The following is a 27,739-nucleotide window of genomic DNA, read 5'->3' on the forward strand; positions in this document are numbered from 1 at the left end:
GGACATCCCGAAAGACGTCGTTGATAAAGTCCTGAAAAACCGCCGGACCGTTGCATAATCCGAAAGGCATCACGAGATACTCGTAGTGGCCGCTAAGGGTGTTGAAGGCAGTCTTCCATTCGTCGCCCTCCCGGATGCGAATGAGATTATACGCCCCGCGAAGGTCAAGCTTGGAGAACACGTTAGCACCTTGAAGTCTGTCGAATAATTCAGAAATGAGAGGAAGTGGGTAACGGTTCTTCACCGTGATGCGGTTCAGTCCCCGGTAATCAATACACGGTCTGAGAGTTCCATCCTTTTTCTTAACGAAGAAGAATCCAGCTCCTGCGGGTGAACTGGAGTGCCGAAAAAAGCCCCGTTTAAGGTTCTCACGGATATATTCATTCATGGCTTCCGTCTCAGGAAGAGAGAGGGGGTAGGATTTGGATTTGGGCAATGTGTATCCAGGTACCAAGTCTATCGGACAATCGTAAGATCTGTGAGGAGGTAGTAGTTCGGATTGGGTTTTGCAGAAGACATCCATAAAAGCAGCATACGGAGCGGGCAATCCTCCCCTAGGGTTGGATGCATTGGCCAGCTGTCGCGGCGGAAGTACGGCTGGTGGAAACGGCTCCTCCGACCTCGACCTCCAAGCAATAGGATCTTGGGATGTCCAGTTGATGAGAGGATTGTGCTTCGGTAACCAGGGTAAGCCGAGAGTGACCGGAGTACCAGGGGCGTGGATTACATCAAAGGCCAAGGTCTCCTTGTGTGAATGAGAGGAAAGGTTGATGGGGCAAGTCTCCAAGGAAATATATGCCGGGGTGAGCGGACACTCGTCAATCCCGACCAAGGCAACGGGAGACTTCTTCCTAACGAGTCGAATCTGGTTCTTTTCAGAGAAGGCTTGGTCCATGAAATTTCCTCCCGCGCCGGAATCAATAAATGCCGCAGTGGAGGTACGGAAGGTAGGACCCGAGAGAGAGACAGGAATGGTCAATTTTTTGGGAAGTTCCTTCCTGGAAAGGGGACAAAGAGATTTAGCACCCAGGGAGAGCCCCTTTGTACTCACTGGGTTTGGTCGTTTCCCGGGCGTAGTGGACATTCACGGATCAGATGCTCGGAGGATCCGCAGTAATAACATAATCCACCGACTTGGCGAGCTTGCTGTATTGGTGTCCGGGAACGCTGGACTCCAAGTTGAATCGGCTCCGGAGCCTCCAAAGCAGGTAGTGGGGTGATGGCAGGTCCTGTGGTTGGAGAGAATCTCGGAAAAGGAGCACGGAAGGGTGTAAATCGGGGAAGCTGGCGTTGGAGACGACGTACCTGAAGGCGCTGATCCACTCGATTGGCCTGGGAGATGAGTTCCTCCAGAAGCCCTGGCCTGGGTTGAGAGGCGAGCTCGTCCTTGACGGAATCCGTTAAGCCTCGCCAGAAGACTGAGACTAAAGCCTCCTGGCCCCATCGTGTCTCAGCTGCTATGGTCCTGAACTCCAAGGCGTACTGGGCCACGGAACGACGTCCCTGGGAAAGTTCAAGCAAAGAGTCAGAAGCAGTTTCTTGGCGTGCGGGGGTATTGAAGACCTGTCGAAAGTCTCGTCTAAAGGCTATGTAATCACGGGTGATATCGGGATGGCATTCCCAAATTGGGGAGGCCCATGCCAGTGCTTTCCCTGTAAACAGGCTGTACACATATGCCACTTTCTTGCGACCAGTGGAGTACTGCTGTGGAGCCATCTCAAACTGGATCTCGCACTGATTGAGAAAACCGCGACAGGCGTGTGGATCCCCTGCATATGGTTTAGGTGCCGGAATCTTCGGGCCAGAAGTCGCGGCAGTACCCGGTTCTGGCGACAGTGGCGGTGCGGTCCCAGGTGGTGCCTGAAAAGAAACGTCCTGTACCTGTTGAGTGAGGAGAGCCATTTGGTCAGTTAGGGCCTGGACTTGTTGATACATGGCCGTCATCATGGAGGCCATGTCAGTCTGGTCTGCGTCCTGTGGGCTCGACATAATGTTACGCCGGTGCTGCACGCAGACCAGACCCGTCCCTTATACTGAGGTGGGGACGTATATGTGCACGCACCCACAGCAGAAGGAGCGTGTCCGGAGTGTGGTGTTTTGGTGTTGCCAGGCCAGGTGTGAACAGGTGTAGCAATACTTGCCGGTACCGGTACTGAAGAAGCGAAGTGTTTGCCGTTAGCCAAAAGTCGGGGAGAGAGAGATCCGGAAGGTCGAGGTCCAAGCTGAGGTCGAGGGATGGAAGAAGCTGCAGGGTCAAGAGGGAGCCGGGATCCAGAGCCAGGTAAGTTCGTCCGCCAAGCCGGGTCGTAACCTGAATGCACAAAGACAAAGGGAGCGCCAGAATAGACGTCTGTAGCAGAGACTATGTCGAGCGATGTGAGAGAGGCAGAACAGGCATTAAGTACTGTGGCTGACCAATGGTTTACGGAGGCAGGCCTGGAGGAGCCCTAGGAGCAGTCCAGGATTGGTTTCCATAATAGACTGCCAGGTGATAAGGTTTAGGGTTAACTAGTAACCAGCGTGTGGGAGGGAGGTGTGGCTTCACTGCAAGAGCAGTGAATAAATTAGCTGGTGCTGGAATGTGTTCCGTAACAGCAAGGGATGCGTGCGCAAAAGCAACGGCAGGCAGCCGAGCACTAGCCCTGCGTGGGGCAGCAGCAGCCCGACGGGGAGGACGAGGAAGTCCCCTCAGCAGGGAGGCCGGGCGAGGAGGGAGCTGCACAGCCACGGGAGTGGACAGAGGTGAGGGGAGGTCACGCTGCGACCGACGTGACCCCTGAGTCCTCACACAATGTTGCGCCTCCAAAAATAATAAACAATATTTATAACTAATTACACCCCCCTAACACATACTATACAGTAATGGGCAAAATTACTATTATCCACATATGGATAATAATGCATTTGCCCATTTTAAATACATATAACATTCAATAAATACAGTAAAAACATATTACACGTACCTTTTACAGGCACCCACGATGAAGGCCGTCTTCATCCTCATCTTCATCCTGCCCATGCTCCCTCCGATGCTGCAAAAACATACACAAGAATAAAAACATCCAATGTAATGTCCCCTAACCCCTTAATCACCATAGCGGTTATTAACCGCTACAGTCATTAAGGGGTTAACCCACCCTCACCCACCACTCGGGAAGCCTACATACCCTCCCCAACTACCCCCCCACCCCATGAGGCCTAACCACCCTCACCCACTACCCAGCCGGGAGGTCTACCCACATACCCTTGGGGCCAATTCCTCCTTCCCCAACCCCCAGTACCCATAATAAAAACAATACACTGCCCCACAATAAACATCATTCTATTTATTAAATACATATCCCACCCCCTGTGCCCCCCCATAAATACATGATTTATTCTTTTACATACAGGGTTCATACCCCAGGCCCACGTGAGTCCCCAGTGGGCCTGACGGGTCACCTCACAGACCTACAGGTTACCAGCAAAATGTTTCACACAGGGTCTGGAGGCCTGTTGGTGGGTCCCGCCAGGTGCCATGGCCCACCAGGTGGTCTCTGCGGGTCTCCGTGGGCCACAATGGGGTCCCCACGGTTGACCCATGGATGTCTGGGGGCCCTGGGTCAGACCCACAGGTGTCTGAGGGGCCTCAGGTGGTTCCCACGGGGGTCTGGGGACCCATGGGTGGTCCCTATGGGTCCGCGTACCCCCACAGATGTGGGGCCACCGGTTATTCCCCGCAGGTGTCCCCTGTGGACCCGTCAGCCTGTTACCTGTGAGAAGCCCGAGGGGACCTCAGGTGGTCTCCAGAGGTCTCTCGCAAACCAAAAGGAACCAACCCTGTATGTAAAAAAAAATAAACCAGGCCTACACATTAAATACATACATCCACCCCCCCCCCAACACTAACAGTACAATAATGTGCAAAATAACTAGTATCCAAATATGGATAATAGATTATTTGCCCATTATGAAACACATAAAACATCCATAAATCAAAACATGATTTTTTAATCTTAAAATCACCACATTGCATGTAACAATAAATACAGCATCAATTGTAAATATAAACCAACAAACCAGCAGCTACACAAATGTATATGAAATGTCACACAATTGCATGGAGTGTGTACATGATGCAATTAATCTGTGCATCATGTAACACTATGCAAAATATATGTAACAATAAAATACACTATGAACAATATCCCATAACCACCAATGCCATCATGAAAATCAAATAGAAACTAAGCAACATCAATACATTTACCATCAATTAATTAACCCATTTCCTAAACCAATTACAATACAATACAAATCAATTATACAATTCCCTATTCAATTCCTAAAGTCAAACCATTGCCAAAAGAATTCTAATTGAAAGTAACCACAATCATTCTAATCTAACTACCAGAAAGAAGTCATTAAAAATAACCTGTAACTAAATACAAATTACATTATTCACACCAATGACAAAATAAAGCTGATAAATACATTAGCCATACATAAAAAGAACATAAACATTAGCTAAACAATCAATTATTATCCCTGTATGTCTATCCATATAGATAGATATACATAACATACAGGGGCAATAATAGAGCCTAAAAAACAATGCATTTACATACAAAAATCACATAGGATACACCCATTCAGTGTCCGTCAATGTATGTATATACATAGATACATCCACGGGCATTAAATGGGACTGAAAAAAATAAAAGACATGAATCAAAAGTCCAAAAACCTGTAAAAGTAAAAATAAAATACTTTTCTTTTGTTTACTTACCATTAGATCCCCACTCACCGAAATCCAGGCGACCCAGAAGTACTTGAACCAATCCACAGGTAACCATAAAAAAATAAACCCTTACAATCCATAACTGTGTCTTCTTTCTTCTATTTGTAATCCTTCCCGTCTGTCTTGGGGTCTTCTTTTCTTCTTTGGGGGTCTTCTCCGTCTTCTTCCATCTTCTTCTGCCACGCCCTTCTTCTCTTCTTAGGAGGGGAGGTGTTCCCTCCTCAGCGTCTGGCTTCAAAATGAGGCGACATAGGCTTTTATAGGCCTATGACGTCACATTTTGGTCAAATTTTTCCCACGGTCCTAATTGGGCCATGAAAAACATGTGATTTGGCCAGGAAAAAAAAAAGGATGATGTAATTTAAAGGCAATAACGCCAGCCAATCAGAATGGCTGAGTTTCAATTGCCTTTAAGATGATGTCATCAAAACAAAGATGGTCGGCAACACATGGTACGGTAGCCAATCAGAGCGTGGGATCTCCATCCCAACTCTGATTGGCTGAAGCAAAGCCTCTGTCACATGGTCTACTTGAGCCAATCAGAGATGGGATGGAGTTCCCACGCTCTGATTGGCTACCGTACCATGTGTCACCAGCCATCCTTGTTTTGATGACGTCATCTTAAAGGCAATTGAAACTCAGCCATTCTGATTGGCTGACGTCATTGCCTTTAAATGACGTCATCATTTTTTTTTTCCGGCCAAATCACATGTTTTTCACGGCCCAATCAGGACCGTGGGAAACATTTGACCAAAATGTGAAGTCATAGGCCTATAAAAGCTTATGTCGCCTCATTTTGAAGCCAGATGCCGAGGAGGGAACACCTCCCCTCCTAAGAAGAGAAGAAGGGCGTGGCAGAAGAAGATGGAAAAAGACGGAAGAAGACGGAGAAGACCCCAAAGAAGAAAAGAAGACCCCAAGACAGACGGGAAGGATTACAAATAGAAGAAAGAAGACACCATTATGGATTGTAAGGGTTTATTTTTTTATGTTTACCTGTGGATTGGTTCCAGTACTTCCGGGTCGCCTGGATTTCGGTGAGTGGGCATCTAATGGTAAGTAAACAAAAGAAAAGTGTATTATTTTTACTTTTACAGGTTTTTTGGATTTTTGATTCATGTCTTTTATTTTTTCAGTCCCATTTAATGCCCGTGGATTTATCTATGTATATACATACATTGACGGACACTGAATGGTGTATCCTATGTGATTTTTGTATGTAAATGCATTGTTTTTTATGCTCTATTATTGCCCCTGTATGTTATGTATATCTATCTATATGGATAGACATACAGGGATAATAATTGATTGTTTTGCTAATGTTTATGTTCTTTTTATGTATGGCTAATGTATTTATCAGCTTTATTTTGTCATTGGTGTGAATAATGTAATTTGTATTTAGTTACAGGTTATTTTTAATGACTTATTTCTGGTAGTTAGATTAGAATGATTGTGGTTACATTCAATTAGAATTCTTTTGGCAATGGTTTGGCTTTAGGAATTGAATAGGGAATTGTATAATTGATTTGTATTGTATTGTAATTGGTTTAGGAAATGGATTAATTAATTGATGGTAAATGTATTGATGTTGCTTAGTTTCTATTTGATTTTCATGATGGCATTGGTGGTTATGGGATATTGTTCATAGTGTATTTTATTGTTACATATATTTTGCATAGTGTTACATGATGCACAGATTAATTGCATCATGTACACACTCCATGCAATTGTGTGACATTTCATATACATTTGTGTAGCTGCTGGTTTGTTGGTTTATATTTACAATTGATGCTGGATTTATGGTAACATGCAATGTGGTGATTTTAAGATTAAAAATTCATGTTTTGATTTATGCATGTTTTATGTGTTTCATAATGGGCAAATAATCTATTATCCATATCTGGATAATAGTTATTTTGCACAGTATTGTATTGTTAGTGTTGGGGGGAGGAGGTGGATGTATGTATTTAATGAATAGGCCCGGTTTATTTTTTTTACATACAGGGTTTGTTCCTTTTGGTTGCGAGAGACCTCTGGAGACCACCTGAGGTCTCCTCGGGCATCTCACGTGTAACAGGCTGGCAGGTCCACAGGGGACACCTGCGGCAAAGAACCGGTGGCCCCACATCTGTGGGGGCACTGCGGACCCGTAGGGACCACCCGTGGGTCCCCAGACCCCCGTGGGAACCACCCGAGGCCCCTCAGACACCTGTGGGTCTGACCTGGGGCCCCCAGATATCCGTGGGCCAACCGTGGGGACCCCACTGTGGCCCACCAAGACCTGTGGAGACCACCTGGTAGGCCATGTGCCTGGCGGGACCCACCAACAGGCCTCCAGACCCTGTGTGAAACATGATGCTGGTAATCTGTAGGTTTGTGAGGTGACCTATCAGGCCCACCGGGGACTATGTGGGCCTGGGGTATGAACCCTGTATGTAAAAGAATAAATCATTTATTTATGGGGGGGCACAGGGGGTGGGTTATGTATTTAATAAATAGAATGATGTTTATTTTGGGGCAGTGTATTGTTTTTATTGTGGGTACTGGGGGTGGGGGAAGGGTGTATTGGCACCAAGGGTATGTGGGTAGGCCTCCCGGTTTGGTAGTGGGTGAGGGTGGTTAGGCCTCACGGGGTTGGGGGTAGTGGGGGAGGGTATGTAGGCCTCCCAAGTGGTGGGTGAGGGTGGGTTAACACCTTAATGACTGTAGCAGTTAATAACCGCTATGGTGATTAAGGGGTTAGAGGACATTACAGGGAGGTTTTTATTCTTGTGTATGTTTTGCAGCATCGGAGGGGACATGGGCAGGATGAAGATGAGGATGAAGACGACCTTCATCATGGGTGCCTGTAAAAGGTACGTGTAATATATATTGACTGTATTTATTGTAATTTATATGTATTTAAAATGGGCAAATGCATTATTATCCATATGTGGATAATAATTTTTTGCCCATTACTGTATAGTATGTGTTAGGGGGCGGGGGTGGATGTGTGTTGTATATTGCTATGTTTATTGGGGGCAATTTTCCCCAATAAACATGCTAATGTGCCTTAACCCCTTCATTGCCTTAGCGGCTTTCCGCTAAGGTAATGAAGCTGCATTAATGTAAATTTTAATAATAGTGTGCGGGAGCAGGGGGTCCCCTGAGCTGAACCGCATTGATTTCTGCCTCAGAGACCCCCTGCTTCCCGAGTCACAGGCCCCGGTTTGGTTCATCGGTGCCAGTGTCGCCGCCATCTTTATAAAGCCCACGTCGCGTCTTGGACGTTATAAAGATGGCGGCGACACTGGCACCCGATACCCCATACCGGGGCCTGTAACTCGGGAAGCAGGGGGTCTCTGAGGCAGAAATCAATGCAGTTCAGCTCAGAGGACCCCCTGCTCCCGCACACTATTATTAAAATGTACATTAATGCAGCTTCATTGCCATAGCGGATAGCCACTACGGTAATGAATTATTGTTTATTGTTATGTATGTTTTAATACTAGTGTAGATGTGCAGGGGGTCTCCTGAGATGAACCGCATTGCTTTCAGCCTCGGGGACCCCCTACTTCAGGAGATACAGGCCCTTTTATGGGGTGCCGGTATCCCCAGCAGAATTTAAATGTCCCGGTCATGTGACGCGGGAGCTTTAAAGTGCAGGGGATACCGGCACCCTATAACGGGGCCTGTATCTCCTGAAGTAGGGGGTCCTCGGACCTGAAACCAATGCGGTTCAGGTCCTGAGACCCCCTGCTCATGTACACTATTATTAAAATGTATTTATTTAGTGTACAATTGCTTGTAACAGTCTTGCATGGAGATACAGAATCTCCATGCAAATGTTACATGCGGCTTTTTTTTCTATCAGCTAGCATACGTAAAGGTTAAGAACGCTAGCAGAGGGAAAAAAAGCAACACGTACACTGTGGCTGTTCTGAGCTATTTTGAGCAGGTATGTTAAAAAATGGGCTCAAGGCCTTAGTGAATCGCGTCCCCGGCCTCACTTTTTAACGAACCTGCTTTTTTGGAAAATCAGAACGCAAAGCCATTGAACTTAGTGCATAGCCACCGATGTCTCTGTCCCTTCTGACTTAAAGAATCTAAACGCCTTACTCTTCTTGTCCATTTCCTCCCCTACCTGTTTATTTAGCCACATTGGTTTTGACTTATTTCTTTTATACTTATTACCCAAGGGTATACACTGATAAGTGTGCTTTTCTAACAATGTTTTAAAGACTGTCCATTTATCTTCTACATTTTTCCCTGCAAATACATCATCCCATTTATTACTACTAGATTAGACCTCAGTTTATTAAAATCTGCCTTTCTAAAGTTTAAAGTCTTTGTTGAACCCAAGTAATCTGTTTTTTGATAATTTATTTCGAATGAGACCATGTTATGATCACTGTTACCCAAATGTTCCAGGACTTGAATCTTGTTATTACTTCTACATTGTTTGATATGACCAAATCCAGAACTGCCCCTCTCCTGGTTGGTTCCTCAATAATTTGGGTCATATAATTGTCTTGAAGCACCCCTAAAAACCTGTTTCCTTTTGTTGTAACGCTAATCTTAATACCCCAGTCTATGTCAGGATAATTAAAATCCCCCACTATGCAAACATGACCCAGTTTTGATGCCTTCTCCATTTGCAAAAGTATTTTAGCTTCCTCAATCTCACAGATATTTGGTGGGTTATAGCATATTCCCACAAATATTTTCTTTATACTTTTATCTCCACTGCTAATTTGTATACACAAAGTCTCTACATTTTCATCATTCCCTTCATAGACATCATCCCTTATAATAGGTTTTAAATCCGGTTTAACATATACTCCTTCTATTTGTTCGATCCTTCTGAAAAAGAGTATAACCCTCTAAATTAACTGTCCAGTCATGAGTTTCATCCCACCATGTTTCAGTAATGCCTATGATATCATACTGCTCCCTTACAGCTATTAATTAAACCTCCCCCATTTTATCTGTCAGGCTTCTTGCATTAGCAAGCATACATTTAAGTTTTTTTTCAGCCTGTACTATTATCTTATCTGCTCCTTCCTTTCTGCTCCCACTTGATTTAGTCTTTAGAAGTTTTCTAGTATTATCTGTATTTACTATGGGTGTCTCACTGCTTGTCAAACTTGCACTTGCCCCCATTCTACCTCCATACCACCTTGTATCCTCATCTATTCCATTTAGTTAATATCTGTTTCATTCCCCTCCCCCCTCCTTCCTAGTTTAAAATCTTCTCCAACCTTTTTAGCATTCTCCCCCCTAGCACAGAAGATCCCTCTTCATTGAGGTGCAATCCGTCCCTAGAATATAGATGGCACCTCTCAGAAAAGGAGTCCCGGTGCTGTAAAAACCCAAACCCCTCCTTCCTGCACCACTTTCTTAGCCATGCATTAACCTCCCTGATCTCTGACTGTCTCCCTGCGGTAGCACATGGCACTGGTAGTATTTCAGAAAATACTACCTTGGAGGTCCTTGCCTTAAGCTTTTGGCCTAGATCCCTGTAATCATTTTTCAGGACCCTCCATCTTTCTCTAACTTTGTCATTGGTGCCAACGTGTACCAAGACAGCCGGGTCAATCCCAGCCCCCCCCCAACAATCTGTCTACCCGATCCGCAATGTGCTGAACCCGAGCACCCGGGAGACAACAAACTATTCGGTTCATGCGGTCTCGGCAACAGATTGCCCTATCTACCTTCCTAATAATGGAGTCCCCTACCACCACAATCTTTCTTTGTATCTGAGCATCCTGGGTCCCCACTGTGCTGGAGGAACTATTCCCCTGGCTGCTAGAGGAATTAGTCTCCCCCAGCCTTGCCATTTCTGCCCCAACATTCCCAATATCTTCACTCAACATGGCAAATCTATTGGGATGTGTCAGCTCAGAAATGACCTGCCTCTCCCTATTGCACCTGCTTCCCCTTCTAACTGTCACCAAGCTACCTACCTGCTCCTCACTAATTGCGCCACCATCTGCACCACTAGTCGAAGCAAGGGCCTGCTCAGTGAGCTCTAATTCCCTTTCAAGATTGCCAATGTCCCTCAATATTGCAAGTTGCCTCTTCAGATCAGCAATCTCGGATTCTAAAGAGACCACCTGCGCACACCTCTCACAGCGGTATGCTCCTTGGAACAGCTGCTCCAAGTGCACATACATGTGGCAAGATTTGCATTGAGTGGCATTTTCAATCCTGCTCATTCTAGCAACTATGAAGTTTATAATTACTAACAGTAAACTGTACTTCAATAAACTATACCTTGTTTAACCACTTCCTTGTTCAAACTGCTTCTGGTTCTAACTGCACACACTTTAAACAACCAGCACTTCAAATCAACCACATAGATTAGTCAGTACACGCAAGCTATCATAGATGTTGAAAATATATAATAGTTCCTTGTGGCATTATGTATGCATGTTCTGTGACATGAACCATTTATTGTCGGGAGCCAATCGTGCTATAAGAGAGAGCATGCTACATCTCTCTATTCATGCTTTCCCAACATGTATACTACAACACTTATTGGGACATTGGTGGATTATGCAAGAATTATCCAATATAATATCCATTAAAAATATAGTATTAGATTTGTCCCTGAAACAATCTCATTAATTGAAATAATTGTATTTTATTTTTTACATTTGGTTCTTTTTACACTGGTTTTAAAGCAGAAAGACTTTGATAAGTTACTCCCCGAATATCTTGCATCTCGATGCGCCAGTTTGATTATGTGAATTTTTCATCTTATTGATACCCCTTGCTGCCCACATGCTTCTAAATACCAACATTTTAAATAATGTAATAGAAACAAGAATACATTCTATAAAGACTTTCATATATGAGTAATAAATATAGTAATAAGGTCCAAATACTTACCACAAGAGTAGGTGGGCATACAATGACCTACAGATAAATATTATCGAAACATAACTGTAAATAAAATTAGGATTCTATATGCATTTTTGTATTTCTTATCGTAAGACTTCCAGTCCAGACTTTGGCTGGAACACGCCCTTACCTGGCATCTGTGGACATTTTGATTACTTGCAGCTTGCTATATTGGCTGCACCTGTTCAAGGGCTTAAATAGCAGCCAGAGACTTCCAGCCCCTGCGTATTATTGTATATGTTTCCCTTTGTTCCTGAGCCTTCTTAGTTCGTGAGTCTTCCCTGTGGGCTCTAGTAGCTGAGCCTTCTTTAAGGATTGGGCTTCAGCCCCGCACCCATGATGCGTCCCGTGATGAGACGGATTATGCTCCTCACACTGAGGTTGTGCACAGGTGCCTTGCGGCCATGCGTGATGTCACCGCATGGATCGGGCTTAGGCTCTGCCCTCGTGACACGTCCCATGATGTCTCAGGTGACGTGCCTCATGCGCAAGCTATGCGCAAGTGCCGCGCTACCCCTACCAGGATCGCGCTCAAACACCTACGCGCCGGTGTGACCGTACCAGGGACACGCATAGGGTTAATACCATTACCTATTACCCCACCCCTGCGGTACTCTCCGCCTTGGCCTATCATTGCAGAGAATGTGTTTAATCACTCATTGCTCACAGCCTGGTGCAGCCCTGCCATTGGCTGTCACTCATTTATATGATAAGCCATTCCTACTCCAAGTTGGCTGAGCATAACCATAGCTTTGTGATGAAATGCTTGCCTCAAGCATCCTGCTGCTTTCCTTGCCTTGCGCATTCTGCCTGATACCTTTTCCTTGTACAGTACCTGACCTCTGATTGTACCTGGACCTCTGCCTTCTCTGACCCTTGACCTCAGTTTGCATTTGGACTCCCACCTTCTATACTCCTGGACCCCAGCTACGCACAACAACCATCCGACTTCTCCAATCCCAGACCACAGCGAGACTCCCGGTCATCCGACTTCTCCAACCCCAGACCACAGCAAGTATCACAACCATTCTGACCTCTCCTACCCTGACCCAGCTATACGACTTCCACTCTGCACTCCAGACGCGGTTTCGTAGTTGTAGGTTGTTGTATTCTAACATCCATGCCTTAGCCTCGCGGTCCCGCCCTGTTTGTGGTGAGCACCCGTTACACCTTCCTTATTTGTGAGCCTTCCCTGTACCTTTGCCTAGCCTATTGTTGAGCCTTCCTTCTTCGTGAGCTATCCCTCTGGTTTCCCTGTTCCAGAGGCTAGCCTGTTCATTTGGAATCCCTGTTGCAGACCCTGGAGCGTGACCTCGACCTCGCTTGCGTCCGCCTGCCCTGACCATTTCTGTTGCCTGGACTTTGTACTATTGCCGCCAGCCCTGAAATTCTACCTGCTTACCGACTACGGATTCTCTAACAGGATTCTGTCCCTTGGCTCTGGTTGGTTAATTTTCATCCTTACCTCAGCCTTGCGTGTCCTCTTCCTGACCGTAGACGAGCACCATCACTCTTACTAATGTGATTCCTAAATGTGGCCAAAAAGAAAAGGTTGTTTTCCTTAACCATTAAGAAAAAAACAGAGTGAAGCAGAGAAAGGAAGAGTGAGACAGATGACACTGCAGAGGGATACATACTGTACATACACATACACACATACACACATAAACACACATAGATACATGCAGAAGAGTGGCAGAGAGACATATAGAAATCTGACTTTAGTATCTCTCTCTTTCCCTTTTTTGCCTTTAAATAACTTGGCAAAACTTCAAAATCTCGACAGAAAAGTGTGTTTTTTTGCAAATGTTTTGCTCGTTCTCTCTTTTGTACTCCAGACATATTTCAGCATCTTGAATGTCTTTAAAAGGCTTGGCAAGCTACAAATTATTGGCAGAAATGTGTGTTTGTTGCAATATGCTTGCTCATTATTACAGATGTATAACATTTCAGCCAGCGAGAGAGAGAGATTTTATTAGAATTTCAAGTGCTATATATATCCTCCCCAAACACACCTTTAGACCACACGTGGAGAGACACCTGTGGAAATTATTCCAATATGATATGCAAATTTCTTCTATTAGTATATTTCCAGATATATCAGGGGTGTCCTTTTTCTTTTTCTCTCCCTCTCTCTCTTCCCCTACTCTCACGTCTCCTTCTCCCCTCCTCTATCTCCCTCTCCTCCTTTCATTATCTCTTTCTCTCCCCCCCAGTTTCTAGTAAAAAAACATATTTCATTATCTGGGTGTATCAAATTTTTGGGACGAATTTGTGAATGGTGGCCACCGCTGGAATTGCCTACATTTGCACTAATTTTTAAAGGCTTTTTTAGGTTAGGCAAATCAATGTTTTTTTTAATTAATCCCCCAATATTTACACTTGCAAGTAAATGCCATGTTCATGTGGAAATCGAATGTTGGGGAATAATTCACACAGCGCTGGTCATTATCAAACAATGCATGAAATGCATCTAGACCAAGTGACAGGCTTTTCTATACCTTGAAATCCAGAGAGATTTTTGCTCAGTAAGCCCATTCCCAGAGGTGATAGATATGCAGATAGACTTGCAATGCATATCCTTAATTCTGCAAACTCGGTGAATGCATATCCTTAATTCTGCAAACTTGGTGATAGCCAGTTGTTTGAAACAGTCTCTTACTCTCTCTTTATCTCCTAAAAAAAATACAGTGCAGAGATTAGATTAAGTTAACCAGAGTATTGTATAGTACTCAACATAAATATGATAGTGTGTGGAATAGGTGGTTTATAATAATGTTCTAAATGTCAATATTTTTTAACCAAATGTACAAAATATACATTGTCAATGTATCTTGACCTGCTATTTTTGCACATGTCCTTTTCAATCCTTTAAACATGCCCACCAATATCTGCCTTCTTTAATTGTCTGTGCCCTCTACCATTGCAAGCCCATATATGTTACTTTGCTTAGGAAAAGGAAAAATAAAGAGTAAAAAAAATGCATAAATAAACTGTGAAATACTTTTGGACACAAACACAAATCTCTATTCTATATACCCTGTATGTCAATAAGTTCCATGTAGGTTACCTGCGTTGGGTATAGTATCCAAGGTACCACCATATGACCTGTTTCTACTTTGACACAGTATAATAGTTCATTAGTTCCAGTTGGGTAAGTCTTATTAGGTTACCTATGTGTGTTTTGTGGTTATTATAGGGAAAATGCTGCACACCACATAAAAAAATATAAATGATACAACTACCGGTACTCCTGGTTCAGGATTCACTGTGATGATCCAGCTTACAATGGAAGGTATAAAGAACAGGGCTCCACGGAATGCCATTCTGCTTTGAGAAAGGCCAAGTGTGGCCGAAACGTCAGTCATTTTGTTGGCAATAAATTAGTGTAGAAAATTCCGTGGAGCCCTGTTTTGTGGTTATAGCATACTAGGCTGGCATAGAGATATCACTACCTGACCTGTCTCTACTCTGTTCCAGTATACTAGTCAATAATTTCATATTGGTTAAAAACATTAGGATACTTGTGTATAGTATACAAAAGATTGGCATAGAGATACTACCATCTGAGATCTCACCTCTCTCTAGTCTGTACCTTTCTAGTATACCAGTGAATCAGTTCCAGTTGGATTACCACCGTTAGGTTATCTGTGTTGGGTATATACCCAGATGGCATACTGTAGAGATATTATTTTTCAATATTTTAAGTAATTCAGTTTTGTAATTTTTATTATCGAATTCCTATTTTAAGCATTTGTAATGCTTTATGCATTTGTAATGCTTATTTTGAGTTTTTTTCCATAAAGGTCTAAACATTTGAAACCAAATAGAGTTCTAGTAAAACCAAAACACAAACATATTTTAGAACCAAAACCAAAATCAATACCAAAACACCAGTGAAAGTGCCAACCCTTTCCATTCGACCAATTGAATATCTAAGAATTAGGATTAAAAAAAACTTGCCTTCCATTGAAATTCACTAAATGTATTTCAAATATGCACATCTTTTTCTAAGTGTTTACTACTACATCTGGATCATATTAATTTTATTTCAATCGTAGGTATTACATGTATGGTGTCAATGTTAATCGTTTAGTTATTCTTCTTATTTATGGAAATGACACCGAAGAAATAATTTTTCAAAAACAAGGAAATTATGGACAAAACTGGAATTATGGACTGGTCACATTAAATGAAACATCTGGAGTTGTGGTTAGTTTATCATTTATTTGTGAAGTGCCAACATATTCTGCTCTTTTTATATTTGTATTAGCTCTTCAGTATGTAAATATAAAGGAGCTTTATCAATGAAATGATGCAGCATTGCCATTACCTTACTTCTATGGAACAGAAGGATACATTTTGCAGTGAAACTGAATGAAAGAAATATTGACAGTGCTGCTTCCTATCGAAATATTAATAGATTCTGTTATTGCTTCCCTGTGTCTGAGATCATTTCTTCTCTATGTGTTTATGATGTTTGCCCTAAGATATTTACAAAATATTTATTTTAGGAATGTGCCCTGAACAGAACACTGTAGATAATATGGGTGCTGTGAATTAATCATCATCTTCCCTAAAATTTGAGTATCTCAGCATCAATGTATCAAGATATTTTGCCCTTCTTCTGTCCCCTATTAAGTTATTTTGGTTGGTGTTAGAGAGAGCGCACATTATAATGAAGTGCATCAAATTTTCAGATGAAACCATCACTTTTCCCCCATTCAATTGCAGGAAATGTCTTCACTATATCCGATTTTGTGGAAATTTCAGTACACTCCACATATACTGTATTAGGGCGCAAATTGACTAGTTTCTTATTTAATATATTATGCTGTTGCTAGTGGTTTACTGCATGTGGGTATAGTCAGAGTTGTATTAACTAATATAGTCAAAGAGTTTTGTAGTAATTTCCCCCAAAATGAATATTTCTTTCCTGAAAAGATGCTGCTGGGCCTACCCTACTAGGGACCCTCCTCAGCCCCTGCACCATTCATTTTATTTTGTGTACAGCTGTGTCTCACCAAAAAATTTCAAGTTTGGCCATGGGCATCTCCAATAGCAAGCTGCAATGTGACTGGAACTCGAGACATGACGTTTCGGCTTTCTATTGGTGACATCTAATATTTGTTGGTTTTTATTAATACTTACCCAGCGACAATATTGTCCTCTTTGACAAGTAATCTTCTTGTAGAGATTAAAGGGTTAATTTAAAGGCAACCAGGAGAATTCTGGAAATGAGAGCAATGGGGTTGAAATATGTGGGACCACCCTGAGGCTCTAAAGTAAGCAATACCACCCCCCAAAAAAAACGAGCAGCACGGATTGAAAGAACTCCTGCATAAAAACAAACATGTCATGGTAACAAAGGTACAACCACATGGAATGACACTTAAACCACATCTGCAATAGTACAGCTTTGTAGAATATGTGTATGGAACAACATATTTGAAAATTAATTGAAGGTACAGTATAGTATTTATTAAGGCTTAGCTGCACTGCACTACTTATTTAGTACCAACATATTCATATTCTTAAGATAGGTACAATAAGCTCCAATACATATTAACGCTGATATATACTATTTGGTATACATAAATAAATTACTACTTATTGTCATGCATATGTAACGTATTGTGAATAAATAGACCTTGAATTATTTTGTCATTCCACACTATCAGGTTGCATTTGATGCTATTAAAAATCAAGGCTTCAGTGATATAGCAATAGATGACATTGGCCTGGCTCCCGGACGCTGTAATGAAAGTGCTTTTCCTCAACCAACTCATGTCCCTACAATTCCTACTACTACTCTTCTTCCCTGTAAGTACATTCTGTACTTATTTAATCATATTCCTAATTAAATGTCAGTGATTGTTTGTCTCAAAGTCATTAATATTCATTTGTTTATGAGTAATATCCATTCTTGGTCTCTTGGTGTGGATTACTTTATGTAATGCATTTGGAGCAGGTTTTAAAGCAGTCATTCTGACAGATGGTAGCACTGGTTTGTGTGAGAAGGCGAGTGGGATAATTGGCTGGGTTGAATTTTGAATTGGTAAAACAAATTTGTCTTCTTCTGTGACTCTCCATGACCAGAGATGTGCACTTTCCTGTTCGGTCTTCTAGGACAATTGTTATTTTGTTTCTGGGGCAATATTCCTTATGCCATATATTTTCCGCATCTCAAGTACATTTTTAACCCTTTTACTGCCATTTGAAGATCTAAAAATAGCAATGGTCACAAATTGTATTTCTAACGTAACAAAAATAGCTTGTATTTTATATTTAAACACACAGGCCCATGTTTACTGGAGCTCAGTCCTGAATCTTGTTTGCATAATTTTATTACTATTGCGTGCCTACAAAAAACTTTTATCTTTGAATAAAAAAAAAAAGTGATGTAATGTAAATTAAGGTAATCGTTTTATAGTTTAGATATGCAGGCATGTAGAAAAAAAAGCACTAATTTGTACTGTACATTACTTCACTATGGTTTAAATGTATGTATGTTTTTATTTATATAGCACCATTAATGTACATAAGGCATCAAAGCAGTAATACATTTAACAATCATATAAATAACAATAATACAAATAACAGATCATGGGAATAAGTGCTTCAGACATAAAAGTAATATGTAGGAAAAAGAGTAGAAAAAACAGGATATTCAGCGCTCGTGCTGTGTGATGGTGTGGATAATCCCTTTGCAGCATGAACATAAAGCGTCTCCCCAGGAACTCTCAAATCTAGGTGAACCCCCCTTAGAAAGGGGGGGGGGGAAGGCACCCTGAAATACAAGATAATAAAAAATGCACAAATGCGCACCAGGGATTAGTGGAAGGTAATTTATTAAAAATACACAAAAACTGAGGGGATCCAACCCCACCTCAGAACAGCTGTGCAGCTGGATGGCTAAGTACTACCAAGGAGAACACCTAATGGTGACTAAACCCTAAGCTGCACAGTATACAAATACAGTAAAATTTATATAAAAAACATGAAAGAAAAAAACAAACATGAAAACAACCTATCAACAGATTTGTATAGAATCCGCCATAGGGTTGGGCACTGGCAAGGGGAAACGGACACTCGCACTGAGACAGTCAGCAGACTCGCGGTGTTTGCACAGAATCCGGATCTCGGCACCGCGGAGATGGATAAAACCGCTGCTGTCTCCTGCAGGCTCCGTCTCAGCTTACCAGCATACACGCGCAGGATGACCTGTCGTGACCTCTACGCGTTTCGTACCAAGTACTTCGTCAGGAGGTCACGTACAGCGTCATCCGCGCGTATATATAGGCGGCAACTGATTGAAGAAACCAGCCCCCTCAGAGAAACACCCTTACTTTGCCTAATTGCTACGCTGATTGAAACATCTTGAAATAAGGTTACTAGGCAACAGGGTGTATGGCAACTCATGTGGGGGATGTGTGCAAGTGTAAATTAATCATTGCACTCACCCCTATGAAAAAATACAGGAATAAGACCTCTAACAACATAAATGATATACTATGTAAAAAAATCATGCTGAAACCTGTATATGAATAAAAGAAAAAAGAGGGGGGTGGTTTCTTCAATCAGTTGCCGCCTATATATACGCGCGGATGACGCTGTACGTGACCTCCTGACGAAGTACTTGGTACGAAACGCGTAGAGGTCACGACAGGTCATCCTGCGCGTGTATGCTGGTAAGCTGAGACGGAGCCTGCAGTAGACAGCAGCGGTTTTATCCATCTCCACGGTGCCGAGATCCGGATCCTGTGCAGACACCGCGAGTCTGCTGACTGTCTCAGTGTGAGTGTCCGTTTCCCCTTGCCAGTGCCCAACCCTATGGCGGATTCTATACAAATCTGTTGATAGGTTGTTTTCATGTTTGTTTTTTTCTTTCATGTTTTTTATATAAATTTTACTGTATTTGTATACTGTGCAGCTTAGGGTTTAGTCACCATTAGGTTTTCTCCTTGGTAGTACTTAGCCGTCCAGCTGCACAGCTGTTCTGAGGTGGGGTTGGATCCCCTCAGTTTTTGTGTATTTTTAATAAATTACCTTCCACTAATCCCTGGTGCGCATTTGTGCATTTTTTATTATCTTGTAGGAAAAAGAGTCACTGCTCCGAAGAGCTTACAATCTGATTGTTAAATAATTGTTTGTATAGCTAAACAGAGATAGATACTATTTTTTGTGCATCTTTATTGGTAGTACTTTAGGAAATACATGTAAAAAAAATACATTTATAATACTGTTACTGGCACATTAACTGCTGTTCCAGTTGCAAAATGGAATGAATAACAATGCAGGTATTGATGATGGTGTCACTGGAATTTGCATTGCATATGGTCTCTGGTACTGTACGAATGAGATCTTGATTATCTAATTTTCCTGCAACATTCTGTCTCTATTACTAAATCTATGGTTCCTATGCAAATCAATGAGCTCTTAGCATAGGTGGAGTGTGAAGTTGCAAATGGCCCCATTCATAGAGAACAACATGTAAATGAGAACTACAATATTCACAGCAGTTGTAGGAAATTAAGATTTGTCACATAACTTTCGCATTGATGCAGTGCTTTCATTCAAGTGCACCCTCTGGTGGCCAACTGGTAATATAAGGCAAATGGCATTTGTCATGCCTTTTTCTAATGTACTCTAAAGGTGCATCTTTTTTAAATTTCTTGTTTAGTAACCCACAAAGTTTGGCCTATGAGAGATACAATATGTAACATGGTATAATTAATATTTGGGTTGGCTGGCTGTAATTATATTTGATTATGCTCTTTTGTTTATTACACTGTAAGTGGTGATTATGTATCTACTGTGTAACTGTAAATACTATTTACTGTACTGTATGTAAATTGTATATATGTAAGAGGTACCCTAGGGAGATATCCATTAAGGCGGCCACTAGAGGGTTAATCATTTACGTTTGGGCATAATCCTGTCCAATAGAAACTTTTAGCCAAATACATTTTTTGTTACTTTTCTAGAGAAGAGACTAGTTGCTGAGACCAGCATGGCTACCTATTTTTTTTTTAACTAGGTCACTTGACCTGCTACATCAATGCCAATGAGCTCCCTCATCTGATTTGAATAGCAGTTTTCTCCAACCAGTGGGGGAGGGGGGGAAGGGGGAGGTGGGGGAATAAACAGGTCTACAGCCTTCAGGGAGGAATCTCGAGGGATCTTCTCAGGGAGGAATCTCGAGGGATATCTCCTGAAGAAGACTCTTTGTATAGTTTAAGGAATGCAGCCTAAAAGGAAAACCATTCCTGTCCAATGTCAACTATAATACCCTTTAGAGACCAGTGGACACCAGAAGATAGGCCATGTGCTTAATTTCATGTATTATCTAGTTCCACCTTAGCTTAAGACTATCTAGGGAAGCAGCCCCCTTGCTGCTCACATGTGCAGTATCCTCACTTAGGATTTTCTGGGAACCCAGGTGTCCTTTAATGGGTGTGTTTTTATTTGGGGACATTGACTGTATCCTGAATCAATGCTACTGTTATTTTACTTTTGAATACATTATTTTTATGATTTACGATTATAACAATAAATACTTTATTTTTGGTAAACTAAAAATCCTTGGTGCCTTTTTTGTTTGTTAAATTGGCCCCCTCTCGCCACCCTGCCTGAGAAGTCCTTTAGCCATCTACTATTTACCTGATCTACACCTTGGACCCATTGGATCCAAAGGCACTATTCACTAAACAATCTTGTGAGCCCCTGTCCATAATACCCCCACCCACCGCCCCAAAGCATTGAGGTGGCATGAGGGGAGTGGGTGGAATAAACCACATACTGCTTGTCCAGTAAGTGCATTGGCCATTACTCCACACCTTTTATTTAAATCCTTCAATTTTCACCCAAATCTCCACCGTTTATATACTGCCCAACCCCAAACGTTCCACTTGCCATCAACGCCTCTTTGTCCAATCCCTAGTATCTAACCTACCTACTAATACACCTTGCCACCAAATTCCTCCAATAACCAAGCATCCATATACTATTTTCTTATTTCGAAAGAAGTGGACATCCTCAGTCTCATGTTTCCCCCCTGCTAATCCCCCCCCCCTGCGGCTTTCATTCTAGTGATTCTTAATTGCCCTTATCACACACAATTATAGTACAGTACATCATTCAATGCCAAGTTAAAATAACTTTCAAAAATAAACTAACAGTACCTCTGCATTATCCTCCTGCCCCCATAGGATCATATTGTCTTAATATTACAACTGACAGCTATGGATATTCTATTGTTATTTATTTATCTGCATTTTTTTAGAACTTTTATTTTATGGCTTGTTCCTTAATTCTGCCCCTAAATTGGTCATCATTTTCAATACACACAAGGAAAACTCCCGCACCGCTAAAATGTGAACCACGTTGAAGTGATAACTAGGTAGGGGATTGAGGTATACAGAAGAAAAGGAAACCTAGTTACCAGCACTCTATCAAACTAAATGTATAGTGACATAATTAAAATACTTTATTAATATACAATGAATAAAAAAATGGGCTTTAAAATCAGAGAATCTGTCAAACAGCACGTGACTGTGATCATTAGTAACTTAACCAAAGGTAGTTAAGTAGTGTGTACATATGGAGATCCTTATGGATATTTAGGATCTGTTGCTATGTATATAGCTTCCTTTATTGTGGAAATAGGTCCGTGATATAACCACCATACACTAAATGTCCATTCACGTATATATGTATATTCTCAGAGCGTATATGTGTTCTGAATCTATGGTGACATATAAGTGGTGTATAGGTAATATCTATGCCAGACACAGCACAATTCTGTGTGTCTACCTGAAACTGCTATATGATCACATGCAAACACTACACGCTGCTTGTCCTGAAGCTGGAGAAGGCACTCTGTGATTGCAGTCCCTAGAGCCTTAAAGGAAAAGGTCTTAAGTATATGCTTGATGTAAGGGTTAATGCAAACACCCATAAAAGGTACTATGAGCCGTGTTAGAGTAGCCCTACGGGACTAATGAGAGAAGTACTCATACAATCTCCATAGAGTCCTAAGCAGCTGATAGTGTGTAACCTCTGCGCAGAGTGTATACTGGCTGCAGTAATAGAGGAGTGTATGCCGTGACAAGTGGTGGGTCTAATTACACTGGTAGATGAGTACCTAGATTCCCCCTAGTCAGAGAGGTATTGGCAGGTAGTGTATACAAGAAGCACTTCTAAATTGCTAAACCGTGATGTTTCATGGAAGGATCAATGAACCTGCCGAGGGCTAGACTCGTGCTTCTTATCCCACCGGTCTACAACAGCTGATTAAGGCAGAGCCCCGACGGAGGCAGATATCATGTGGTGAAAAGACCAATAGCCCACACGAACCTTCTATCGAGCAGGTAAGTGAAAATCATACACTAAAACAGGTAGAACAGTACATATCTGGCAATGCATTGTCCCCTACATCAGCGCTAATCATGGGTATATCAGGGGACAATGTATTGCCAGATATGTACTGTTCTGTTTCAGGTAGACACACAGAATTGTGCTGTGTCTGGCATAGATATTACCTATACACCACTTATATGTCACCATAGATTCAGAACACATATACGCTCTGAGAATATACATATATACGTGAATGGACATTTAGTGTATGGTGGTTATATCACGGACCTATTTCCACAACAAAGGAAGCTATATACATAGCAACAGATCCTAAATATCCATAAGGATCTTCATATGTACACACTACTTAACTACCTTTGGTTAAGTTACTAATGATCACAGTCACATGCTGTTTGACACATTCTCTGATTTTAAAGCCCAGTTTTTTATTCATTGTATATTAATAAAGTATTTTAATTATGTCACTATACATTTAGTTTGATAGAGTGCTGGTAACTAGGTTTCCTTTTCTTCTGTATACCTCATCATTTTCAATCCATATTTTCCATACTACAGTATGTTATTAGTGTGTGTAATAACGTCTCATTTAAACAGAAAACGATCACTTTATCTGTATGTTAAAGTCAATAGTCTTTGTGTACTAGAAGGTGAAATATACTTTTATAATGCGCGTTACCACCTGTACAGGTAGGTAGATAAGTGAATGAGGGTAATGTGGATTCTTCTTTAAAATAAGATGCAGTAGCTCCCAGGAGATGATCAAGGGTTAGGTTATAAAATGGTAATACAACTGTTTGTTGTCCGTTAAATGCTTTGTAGAAAAATAAAGTAAACACCCAACCACAGCAAGTGGGCATAAACTGCACTGCTCCCTATAGACATCAAGATTAAGTTAATTCTTCCAGAAATACAGTACACAATAAGATGATTAATTATACAACATGGCAGTGTCAATAAATATAAAGATGCATTAACCTAGCGCCTAGCAGATATACAGTATTATGGACCTGGGATTTAGTATCTACAGTATATGAGCCTATACATTAAATGTTTCAAATTATTGTTGCAGTTAAAGATGAGCCACAAACATATAAAACTAATCCAGTACTTTTTTGTTAACATCTTGACAGACCAAGCAAGGCTTAACATGAAGGTGATCACAACGTGTATTCTGTGAATATTTCTAAGTACAATAGTAAACAAAGAAGCCCCAAGGCACATCCAATGTGACAAATTACTTGATTAATTTGTATATGTTATTTCTTCTCATAAATATGGATCATTAATTCAATCATTTGGCCAAAGCATTTCAAAACTGCAACCATGTCAAGGTAGACCTTTTAATCATGTACCTAGACTACCAATCTATACTGTCTCCTTTGTATTTCCTCCACTGCTTAGAGAAAAGAGGAAACAAAACAATAATACACTGTAGTCAATAGCATGGGATCTGCTATTGACTAGAGAAAAGAGGCAACAAAGCAATTAAGTAAACAGTGGAAGACATACAAACGACACAGTATTAAATTGATCTACCTTGACATACTGTAGTTGCAGGCTTAACAATGTTTTAGACACAAGATATTACTATAACTGTGACAGGGCCTTAACCCCTGTCTAAATAGCCCTCCAAATAGGAAGCTGGTACTCGGCTGTTGAGTCCAACAGGGAACTGGTTAATTGCAGATACAGACAATTAGCAAGTCTCCATCTGGCTCATCAGTCAGGTAGAAAATCCCCCTGCTTAAACTGCAGGGGATCTCTTTAGCTTAGCACTTTAAGAGGTGTGTTCTGTTAGAGAGGGATCCCAGGGAACCAGGCCCTCTATTCCAGAATGCAGTGGACCAATGAGCCTGCCAGAGGGTGTACCCAAACACACACCCGGACTGAGGGAAAGAGCCCCTAATAACAGGTACCTGTTTGGACTTTGGTTCAGAGGCTGGTAAGAGGCCTATCATCCCAGCCCTGCAGATAGGTACTGGGAAGTGTGTCAGCCCTTACAAAGGGATAGGCCTGTTTAGTTTATTATGTATGCTGCTTTAAATCTGTATTGTTTGAAGATATGGGCTAAATAAAAGCCAATGTTTATTCCCCCAAATCTATGTCTCCCTGGTTAAACCTCTGCACTCATCTCCTACAATAACCTATTTTAATGAGAAGAAAAGAACATATAGAAATTAATCAACTCATTTGTCATATTGGGTGTGCATTGGTGTGCTTTGGTGCTTCGTTGTTTACTCTTTTATATTTAAGGTCACTTTCCCAGTAGCACCCCAGATGACACTATTAAATATGTAAATATATTATACTGCGGCACTGGGGTTTGAGCTTGCTATGATTGTGTAGGTCTAACATTACTAAATCAGAAATTTCTAAGAAATTATCTATTTTTCCATTTTTCAATATCTTTATTTTTCTCATTGCTTAATACCAAATCCCATGTGGAATCGCTAGTTCTCATTGTTGAGGAATGATATCTGTCTGTCTGCTGATTGTCTCTGTCTTTATATCCTCTTAAATATTGATACTGTGAATTGCATTTCTGCCTCGCAGAAAGGTCTTGCACCATTTTAAGAACCTATTTATACGAAAGCAACATGTTAAGGTAGTTCACACCCAAGTGATAAACAAAGAAAAAAACTCTAATGACAAAGAAAATTCTAAGGCATTCAAATGCATAAACTTTCAACCAAGCCCTGATTGGCTAATACAGAATCTTAAGTCACAATAAACCATTAACAATTTGACACATAGTCCTATCACATACACAGTTGCAATTATCTATAACTTCTGTTATTAACCACATAGGGACTACTGTACATAAAAAACAAACAAATTGAAATCAGTAGCACACCACCTCCTAAAAACTGACACAACAGATAGACGAGTTGTCCTAACAATTAGCCTTGTTTATTCCACATTATATCAACATAGTAGATCCTAATTTATAGAGTGCTATATAAAATTAATACTTAAACAAATGAATATATCACTAATAACATACTTTAATAAAGCTGTAGCTAGGACTCCACTCAATGGTTTTTAACTATTGTAAAATGAAGTAAAAACATTTGTGTATTTATCTTGTGGCAAATATGGCTCTTTTTAAATTTTTATTTTATTATTATTATTATTTACAACTTTGTTTAGGAATGGTAAATCAAAACTAAGCCAACATGGTTTCGCAGTGTTTTCACATGAAAGGAATATTGTTCCATACAGTAAGTGTAATCCTAAAATGTAATGATCTTAAAAACAGGGATATATTTTTAAAGGTTAGTACTTGATAACGGATGAGATAAAAATAGACATTTTAAAATAATATTTGAAAGTGCATACTGAATGTTGATAAGTGCTTAATAATGGGGTTTACGGCCTGGTCTCTGTATTATCTCTTCCTTGTCCTGTCCCATTTTAGCTTTTGGTTAATTTTCCGGATGACGCATATCACACTATCAAGATTATATCACATGCCATATCTTTTATTAAAATGTTTTGCATATTTTTAGCTTTTTCTATTTATTTTTTTTATAGGGCTCAGCCACATCATCCAGAAAATAAATATTGGAAGACATTTTAGGGAGCAGTTGCCCAAAACCCATATTATATGCAGATGTTTATCAGATTCTGTTTCTGAATCACTCATGCTGTTTACTTTCTTTAAAATCATAAATCGCATTATCAAGTCTATGTATACATGAGCTAACTAATGATATGTATCATATATAAGATACTTTGTGAACCCCTATGATTCCCTTATGCCGTTCACTGTAAATCATGAAGGCTGACATGCCAGGGACCAAGTACAGGGAGCAATTTGTGTTTATTTTCTTGGGGGAGATCAAGCCCGTTAATATACTGGGGGCGTATTGCGGCAACGTGATCACTACCCCATGTGCTCAAGTTGTCACAATCCCAGTCTTCCGTCAGCAAAAGGGTTAAAACATTTCTAACATTTGTAACATCTGTTTTCTTCACTGTGCCACTAAAATACCATTTTTCAGTCTCTTGGTACAGTTTTCATGAAATACATCAGGTATTATATTAATTGCGCCTAAGTGTTTATAATTTGATCACCAGGAACGCAGGAGTTTTTGAACAAAGAAAAGCTTTCCTGCAGATCTAAATTGTTCACTTGTTTTGTCATCAATATACAGTATGTTTGTGCTCTGGAATGAATGTTTTGTGACTAATAGCATTTCGTATCAAAGTAAAACTACTAGGATTTCAATTCCAAAAGTATTTAGCTGTGCCACAAAATAAACAAATATGTTTTCTTCCTTTCACACAATCCAATTATACAGTAGAGGGGATTGGTATTCATTTAAAATGGAATCAAATTAGTAGAATCACTACAAGAAGAAGTGTTATAAGTAAGCTTAAACATTAACAATGACCAGTCGTAATTAGAAAAGGCGATATTATGTCTGCTGATTGTTCCAGAAGAGAGATAAAAACATTAAAAGGCAAGGCAGTTATACATACTAATCAGCTGTTTCTGATATATTGTATTGTGGGAAGCGGGAAGCCTCAGCATATAACATATATATTATATTAAATAAATATATATATATTTTGATGATTAATCTTGCAAGTTATGCCACATTATACTGAAGTCATACCCGCTTGACCAAGAATACAATTGACATCTTTACATACTGTAAAATACTGTATTGCATAAAATATTATGCT

General features: G+C 40.9%; 1 protein-coding gene across 1 annotated transcript in view; it reads left to right on the plus strand.

The window, feature by feature from the left end:
- The window catches only part of TMPRSS15 (transmembrane serine protease 15), a 275,564-nt gene that overhangs the window by 116,362 nt on the left and 131,463 nt on the right, over positions 1-27,739 (plus strand). Inside the window, exons 12-13 of the mRNA XM_075593956.1 lie at positions 15,727-15,877; positions 17,347-17,488. Coding sequence (XP_075450071.1) covers positions 15,727-15,877; positions 17,347-17,488 — 293 coding nt within the window. The remainder of the gene's footprint in view (positions 1-15,726; positions 15,878-17,346; positions 17,489-27,739) is intronic.

Source organism: Ascaphus truei, chromosome 3 (genome assembly GCF_040206685.1).
Source record: "Ascaphus truei isolate aAscTru1 chromosome 3, aAscTru1.hap1, whole genome shotgun sequence".
In the NCBI taxonomy this organism is placed as follows: domain Eukaryota; kingdom Metazoa; phylum Chordata; class Amphibia; order Anura; family Ascaphidae; genus Ascaphus; species Ascaphus truei.